This window comes from Toxorhynchites rutilus, chromosome 3 (genome assembly GCF_029784135.1).
Source record: "Toxorhynchites rutilus septentrionalis strain SRP chromosome 3, ASM2978413v1, whole genome shotgun sequence".
NCBI lineage: Eukaryota > Metazoa > Arthropoda > Insecta > Diptera > Culicidae > Toxorhynchites > Toxorhynchites rutilus.
Genome location: NC_073746.1, coordinates 83,757,754 through 83,766,261, shown reverse-complemented (window position 1 = coordinate 83,766,261; position 8,508 = coordinate 83,757,754). Strand labels below are relative to the sequence as shown.

General features: G+C 41.7%; 1 protein-coding gene across 2 annotated transcripts; it reads left to right on the top strand.

Annotated features, from left to right (window-relative positions):
* The first annotated feature begins 242 nt into the window (after nucleotides 1–242).
* On the top strand, nucleotides 243–7,879 carry LOC129779376 (centrosomal protein of 104 kDa). 2 transcript variants are annotated; one of them, XM_055786806.1, is made up of 11 exons: nucleotides 243–1,050; nucleotides 1,169–1,336; nucleotides 3,970–4,419; nucleotides 4,482–5,106; nucleotides 5,168–5,533; nucleotides 5,594–6,077; nucleotides 6,137–6,313; nucleotides 6,377–6,672; nucleotides 6,739–6,881; nucleotides 6,938–7,039; nucleotides 7,098–7,879. In XM_055786806.1, the coding sequence occupies exons 1-11, from the start codon at nucleotides 1,011–1,013 to the stop codon at nucleotides 7,229–7,231; spliced, it is 2,985 nt and encodes a 994-aa protein (XP_055642781.1). In that variant the 5' UTR covers nucleotides 243–1,010; the 3' UTR covers nucleotides 7,232–7,879. The 2 variants fall into 2 exon arrangements, with proteins under 2 accessions (XP_055642781.1, XP_055642780.1); XM_055786805.1 differs by having other exon boundaries at nucleotides 4,482–5,103; nucleotides 6,137–6,672.
* The last annotated feature ends 629 nt before the right edge of the window (nucleotides 7,880–8,508 follow it).

Below are 8,508 nucleotides of genomic sequence, written 5' to 3'. Positions count from 1 at the left end.
CGTCGTCGCCATCGCAACGAGACGAGCCAGATATTTTCCCATTCCAAGGCTGTGTCTCTGGATTGGGTGAATGAACCATTACGCTGTCCATGTGCTCGCGATGCGAAGAGGCGGATGTAAACAAACACCGAAAGTCGTGTAGCCTAACGTCCAGGCGCAAACTCGCTTCGTGAACAGTCAAAATGAACACATTTGACAGATAATTTTCCACTGGTTCACGCCAATATCAGAACGCTTGCGAAAATCGCAAACCTGAAAAGACTGTCGGAGCTTTGCAATCAGAGAAAATAGTCTAGCGATCGACTAATCGAGAAATTGTTGTAATTTAATCGTGTTTTATTACGCTTGTATTTTAGTCCAATTTGGTGTGCTATCGGTGATTGCGCAACGGGCAAGGGAAAGTAGAATTTTCGAAAGTTCAATTTTGTTAGTGACATTTTTCTCTATATCAAATCACCAAGTGCTGGGAAAATTCGACAGCTTCCAATCAGTTTTACACGAGTATCTTGCAAGTCTGATATTTTATAGTAATTCAAAGTCGATTCGGCCTAACATCGAAAACGGTGCCCTGTCGTGAAGCGTGGCAGAAATGTGATTTACTGGATTAAATCATTAAAACTGTGAAAAACAAAAAGAATTTCCATTTTTTTTGCTGTTCTTCTTCATTTTTTTCACTCCCTCGAGCTGTTCGCTCTGCTCGTATTGCAGCATACCTTACAGGCGCAGCCAAGTTGGCAGTGAAATACGACTATAACAGCATTCAAAAGGATGCTATTGATGTGATGTGAAAAATGGGTACATTGAGCCTCATTATTGCACAATCGTAGACTTGTGCCCCAAATTTCAATCCCTGGAAGCATATTCACGAATTTTGTCGTCGTTTCTTGGCATATATCAGAGCGTTTGGTCATTACAAGTTATATAAGAATATTAAAGTTTCAACATTCGTTTCGTCAAGTTGTGGAAGGCAGTAATATTTAATAAACTCGGCGAAAGACTGGCGCTGAAATATGGCAAAGAAAATTCCCTTCAAAGTAGTGTTCGCCTCTGGTAAGTCATCAAATATTCAAAGCTTGCTCACCAGCTCCCAATCCAATCTTGGAAGGATGGTTCCCATGTGTGTGAGGTATGTTTATGTAATAATGGGCCAATGGTTCGTAACTTTTAGATGAGGATTCTGACTATCCGGCAAGTGAATTGAACAGCCATAGCCCAACGGTCCACGGATGGCGCTCGAATCGGACCAGTTCAGTCGCCCCGAAGGAGATCGTCCTGCGGTTCTTCAACCCAGCTCGTATTGTGCGGATACAAGTGTTGGCCCATCAGTACTATATACGTAAGTGAACCTGTGTTGGAATGAAGTGGTGAATTTTATCATTTTGTGGGATTATTGACAGATGAATGAATATACGGATGGATTCTGCGCGATGCATATGTGGAGTTCATTGTTGAGTTTTTTGTGTCGGAATTCGAATCTCATCTGTTTTGATTTTGTGGCATGCATGTGTTGGGTAACACATGTCGAATGTAAACACCTGTATGTAAATACAATCGTACGGAGTATTTTTTGGTAGTTTTCTTTGAATTTTTACTCTGAGATGTTAAAACTGGCACAGTAGCGGATATTACAAAAACATTACTTGGTTGTGGAATTCATTCAAGAAAAAAAAGTTCATTAGCGATTGAAAATTGCTTGTTTAAACTAGCTGGGAGGTTACTTTCGACACTTTTAAAAATCAATTAAAGTCAGCATTGAATAAACTTCACCTTAAAACACAAAAAAAAAATTTTTCTCTACCAGATCAGCAGGTTCGAAGGCAACTTTAAATTGGTAAAATTGAATGAAAATTTTTACTTCATGTTATTTGGTTACTTCAAACACGTAGCACTGAATCTTCTTGACCATTTCTATATAAATTTCTTAGTGGACTTAGTGATCTGGCGTAGTGGTAACATCCGTACCTCTCACGCTAAAGGTCACAAGTTCAATTCTCACTCCCAACATCAAAAGCAAAAGTGACGAACCAGCCAAAAGTGTTGAAAGTCACTATGATACAGAAAATAAAAATAAAAATATATACTTCAAAACATTTCCATTAACATACAATAGACGACCAGGAATGGCGTTTTATATTCCAGATAGTCGTGCGAGATAGCTGTTGCTTATCTCCAAACAACCTGAGTTCGAATCCCATCCGAGCAATTTTCTTTATCATCACTCATTTTAAATATTTATGCCACCCTACCACTAAAAGTCAATTGAATAATTTCTATTTCTAGCAAAATAAGCGTTGTCATATATACCAATGGCGGTTCTTGAGGTTATGAAAATAATTATAACCTTACGAACGTTTTCCGCCATTCGTTTTTTTTGTTTGCCTGTAGTAAATCGCATATACGTATGGCAATACTCGTACTAGGTGCATATGTGAGTCGTATATTCATTCAAACTAATTCGCAAGCAATTGCCATTTATGTATATTGCCTCCACTTTTGCTTTACGCTTTGTTTCAGACTTTAAACGCAGACGCACCCAGAATATGGGACATATGAAGCTGTATGTACGCTAGATATACGATTTAATGTTTGCTGGGCAGTCTATCCAAGTTGAAGACCATTATCAACGCATGCAATCGCTTGAAAATGGCTTGGCGTGTAGCTCTTAATGAATAAGCAAGCTCTGTTAACGTAGGACTACGTCTATCATTATTATACAGGGGTGTAGTTCAAACTTTCGGAAACGAGAGCGGTACGATTGAATTTTGAATGCAAGCCTGACGAAATCGTCATTGATACATTAGAGGCGAATGAACTGCAAAGTTTGAAGCCCTTAAACACAACCGAAGAAGAAGAACATTGATACATGCAACCCGGGGGCGCTTTTGTACCCGCATGCACATTTTACAAAATAACACGGACTCCAAAATCGAGAAGCCTGATGAAATCGTCATTGATACATGAACATCGAGGGCGCTTTTATACCCGCGTGCTTATTTCCACACGGGAATGTGTTTCCCTAACACAGACTATAACAGCGAACATCTTCACCGTCAACTGAAAGAAAATTATGACTGATATCATATTGTAATGATGTTGTTTTTATTGAAATCACCGTCTTTAAAATGAGGGAACCAATCATGTCACGTTGTTTCACTCAGAGCAACATCTCCGTAAACTTTGGGATATGTCGAAATGGACCTACACTTATAGTTTTAGCCATCTATATACAAACAGCGGGAACGGAACCACTTAACCTCGTTTCCTATATTTCTTGTACAAAAAAAACAAGTCGCCTAAAGAATAATGCAATGGTCTTTGAGAGTTTACGGCATGTTTTCAGTAAACCAAGCGGTCATCTGCAAGTTGTCCTAGTTCTGCCAAACAACTGTCATATCTTTGACATGAGAAGGGGGCTGAATTATTATGAAGATATGATGGCTCGGAGAAAGTTCAATGGTCACTTCTTGCAGCCATGGAAGCCGTATATCAGTGATAAGGTGGTGAATATAGTGTTTCAAAGCCTCAATCGTCTACGGCTTATCCATGGAGACCAGAGGGTTCATGAAAATAGTGTGTTACGATTTTAAATTTTTTTTATCTTGGAGGCCAATTCGCGAATCTATTACGTGAAATTCGTTCGTGGAACGTTTCTTTCAATAAAAGTATAGTGGAATGCGCGATGTAGCATGTTGAACCGTTGAATATCTCTGACGGACAATTGTGTCGGCTGTAAAATGAACGAAGGTACGATGATTCTCTCGCACTGGTTTTCGTGGAAAAAAGCGCGATTTGTAAACGTGGTTCAGGTGTCAGTTTATTCACGATACGGAAAATCGTACTAGATACCGCATAAAGGACAAAAAGTGCTACGAACTTAATGTTATCATCCATCTCACTTCTACGAAAACAGAACCACAATGTTTATGACTCGAGATTTGTGTAATAATACCATTTTCAAACCTTTTCCAGCGGAGCGCCTCGAGTTATGGCTACATTACTCGAGCAAGGGTGCACCCAGCACACCCTCCAGCCAGAGTTTCGAATATATGGGCTTTGTGGCGCTGTCGGATAACTCGAGTACAAACTACACCTCGCGTGAGCTGCAAAGCGTGACTGTAACGCCCAAGGTAGGATCGCACCTCAAACTACATCTGGGATCTCCCTATCCGAACAAATTCAACAAAGATAACCAGGTAGCTCTGCTGGCGATCAATATCCTCGGGGAGGAGTTATCTGCCGATGAGCTGATAATGGCTCAACATAATTCAGCTGTATTGAGTGCCACGCCGTCGAACCTAGAAATGTTGAATAGTTCGTTGGCGTCGATTTGTGATGATTTGTCATATTCAATGTATGTAGAGGAAAGTATTTGTAATGTTGTGCGACGGATGGAGGTTTTGAAATTGCAAGCTGTTCAAGGTGAGCACGTGAATGTTTTTCTTGTCTCCTGCGTAATGAGTAAAACTATATCTGCTCCCTAGACGAACGATTCGAGTATGCGAGAAAACTGAAACTATGTATGGGTGCTTTGCGTACTGCGGGAGAGCGATTGGGTAGATACGCTCTGGCGAAGCGACAAGCCGTTCAACAGGAGGATTTCACCACGGCACGTTTGCGTAAAGAGCAAATAGAGATGTACCGGAAAGCGGTGTTCGATCAGTTGAAGGTCGATACGCTGCTGAAGAGTGATAAGAGCGTTGCTAGCAATGATTCATGTTCGGAATTGTACGCATCCAAACCGATGTTGCCTTCACCACCAAGCTTACAAGATGTCGCGAGTGCTTTATCTGAAACTCCTTTACCGTCGGTGACAGAGGTTACTAAACAGCAAATTTTACACGTAACGACTGATTCTACAACCACCAATTCTTCAACTCCTGCATCCAGTAGTGGTGCAATGAGCAAACCGCAGGAAGCTACGCCCAGCAAATCTCACCATAATCTATCCAGACCAGATGACATACCGAACTCACCACTGGTGAGTCACAAGGGACGCAGTCCGATGCGGTCGCCAACGAATACTGGTTCGTTGAGACGACGTAACAAAAGCGCTCCACGCAACAGCTACGAAGACTACGACGAGCGAGCTATCACTACGCTAAGGCAGTAAATCCACGTCGCGCTGCAAATTGTTGCAATTAACTTGTTTTTTTTTTGCGTTTTATAGCTCACATACTAACGATTTCCTGCGGGAGTGTCAGGGGACAGCGATGATGGAAAACGACTCCGGAAAGGTTCGCTCGAAGCTGAACGATCGGGAGAGACGACAGGCTGCGTTACCGATTCTGATTTTCGGCATGGAACTTGTGGAGTTGATCTATTCTCGGCAGTTCACCGATCGCGAGGAGGGTCTTGTTAGGCTGAGAAATATAATCAAACACGAAGAGGAAGGTGAACCATCTGCTGGCCCTAACAAGATCTGTCGGAGTGCTACACTGCTGCTGCATCGTGGAGTTCGGGATGCGGTGTTCTCGGTGTTCAGTCAAGCGACTGAGACAGTGCGGACACTTTTCCTGGAATTTGTACCGAATCGGTAAGCATCTATACTTAAAATAGTTTGAGTAATCATTTATTGGTTTAAACATTGGATTAGTGTTGCTCCGAACGAAGTTTCTCGGTCTGTTGATCGACTACTGCCGGAGCTGTTGTCAAAAAGCGGCGACCCGTCCGCTAGGGTTCATACGCTGGCTCAGCATACAATTTTGAGTATTGCAGCTTGCCAGGAAGTGAGAGACCAGCATCTTATTGCCCCAGCGCTGTCCAGACCGGTTGGTAGTGGCACACATCCGAGGCTGGCTCTAAGTCGTATGCAGATGTTAGAACAACTGGTGTTGAGTCAGGGTATCTCCAGTGATAAGCAAAGTGGGCTAGCATGCAGAACGCTATCGGAGTCAGGTTGTTCAGGGATTCACCACCCGGCAGAATCGGTGAGAAAAGTGGCTGAAAGAGTTCTGTTGTTGGTGTACAAAGTGAACCCAAGACTAGTTAGAAAGCAGTTACCGCCAGATGATGACATAACACGACGGAATCTGCTTTATCGACAGTTGTTCACTGAGTTCGATAAAATTGATCTGCAGGTAAGGGTTGTTCATAGACATGTTTAGTTCGAAACTACAACCATGTGAATACTCTACAGCGTAAAAAAGAAATGCTCGAGAGCAAACAATTTAGTGGACCGACAACCTTCGCAGGCATTAGCTCCCCACCAATGTCGAACAGCTCGAAAAACTCTCCCCCAGTTGAGATACGCAACCGGGCTTTGCGCTATGATAGTAGTGCAGGAAGTGGATCGGGAGCAGGAGGGCGTGTGATTGTTAGTTTCCTCGACGGTACGAACCCTAGTTGGCAGTCAAATTTCAGTTCATTGAAATTGCAGGATACCAACTCTAGTCCGTTACGAAGACCAGATCCAGCCGGTATCATCAAGAGTAAAAGTGGTCACGCAATTGGTCAACACCACTGGGCTTCGGAGGATAAATGTGAGGGCTCGTACTATCAGAAGCCGGACTGTAATGGAAAGGATACGGTGCTAGATGGAGGAGTAAACCAGAAATTGAGCCAGCCGAAGACAATGATTTATGACAGCACTGTTGGATTTTTGGTGTCCGACAATGGCACAGGTTCGAGGAAAAGTTCCAACTCGGACTCGTTCGAAGGGATTGATAATGAGATGTAATCCGAATCTTTGAGTATTTTGGTCAACGAAGTCGCTAATGTTTTGTCTGTTGTAAATTTTAGTCGCTGCCCTTTTTGTGATTGGATATACCACGGTGACCCCGCACAGCTAGACAAACACTACTGGAAGACTTGTCCTGTATTAACGAAGTGTCCTCAATGTAGTCAAATATTGGAGGTGGCAGCACTGTCACCTCATCTAATCAGTAATATTGAGTTGATAATTTTTGTACCATTTTAACTAAAAATCTACCCATTTTAGATGAATGCGAAGCAAAAACAAGTTATGTAACTTGCGAACGTTGTACGGAATCCGTACACAAAGATCTGTACGAGTACCATATGCTGGAAGACTTCTGCCGAGGTCCGAATTCGACATTATTGTTTAACATATAACATAATCATAATTATCTTTTTTTCAGAACTGACAACGGGAGCCGCACGATGTCCACTATGCCACGATGATGTACTATTGCCTCTGGATGGTGGCTGGAAGCGTCATCTGTTGAGCCGATCTGGCTGTTTGGGAAACTCACGAAGACGCACGAACGTTTAACTCATACACTCACTCACTCGCAATCAATTTTAGTCAACAGAAGTCGCTTCTTAGCTATTTTACAATTCGACGGGAAAAAAAGGGAACTTAAAAACACGCTTCTTAATGTTTCCTTACTAATTGTTATGGAAGTAATCCCAGTGCATAGGTAGACTTATTCAAAATATGGCACCAATGACCTGCAAATTTTCGAATAATCGATTGTGTCAAATGTCACCCTCAGAAGTGGCAAGAGCTTCGATTGGATACACACTTTTTAAATTATTGACTAGTGTAATGGACCCGTGTAAACGAACTGTTGTTCATGAAGACCCAACTATTACCAACTGTTAGTGCAAAGAGCAATTTTATCGAGTTTAAACATGGTAAATTATAACAACAACAACAACAACAGCAACAACAATGAAACTACTGATGACAATTTGATGTAGCTATTTTTGTTAACTAGATTTTTTTATGAAAACAATATTGATATTGGTTTAGGATAGACTAGTGATTTTCCCTCCCTATTTGAATTTTTAACTGGTAGTAAAAAAAAACAAATCAAAAATGTAGAGTCGAGTTATACAGTCCACAATGTGAACAAAAACCGCAAAAGTATTTCCCGTCCTTATCAAAATTAAGAATAAATATTCATCTCTTTCGAATCGGAACTAATGGTAATGGTTATTTATTATTGGCTGTGAGTGATGAAACACAATTCCTGTTCTGTCAACCCATTCCGGTCGTTTTCTTCTAACCGTCCAGTGTAATCTGTCAAAGTTGATTGCCCGTCACTTGGGTTCATCTTGAGACCTCTTCTTCTTCTTAAATGGCATTAACGATCCTAGAGGAACTTCGCTGTTTCAACGTAGTATTACTTGCGTCATTTTTAATAGTACTGAGTTGAAATTTCTATGCCAAATTACACCCCTTGAATGCATTCTGAGTGGCAAGCTCTAGAATACGCGTGACCACAGTGCAAGTCGGAGGAAATTTATTTAGCGAAAAATTCCCCCGACCAGAACGGCAATCGAACCCGAACCCCCGGCATATTAGGTGTGACGCTAACCATTCGGCCACGGGAGCACAATCATCTTGAGACCAGCACGGTTTAATATCGCCTCCAATCCATCGTATTTAACTGTTGCAGATCTTCCTTCACACTCTTTGTCGCTTGTGTTGAAATTTCCTCTCTTGAATCGTCTGAAGCAATATTCAAAGGTTAAAATTGATCTAGCACGGTCTCTGTAGACATAACACAGCATTCGATGGTTTACTGCTACATACTTTTTCGA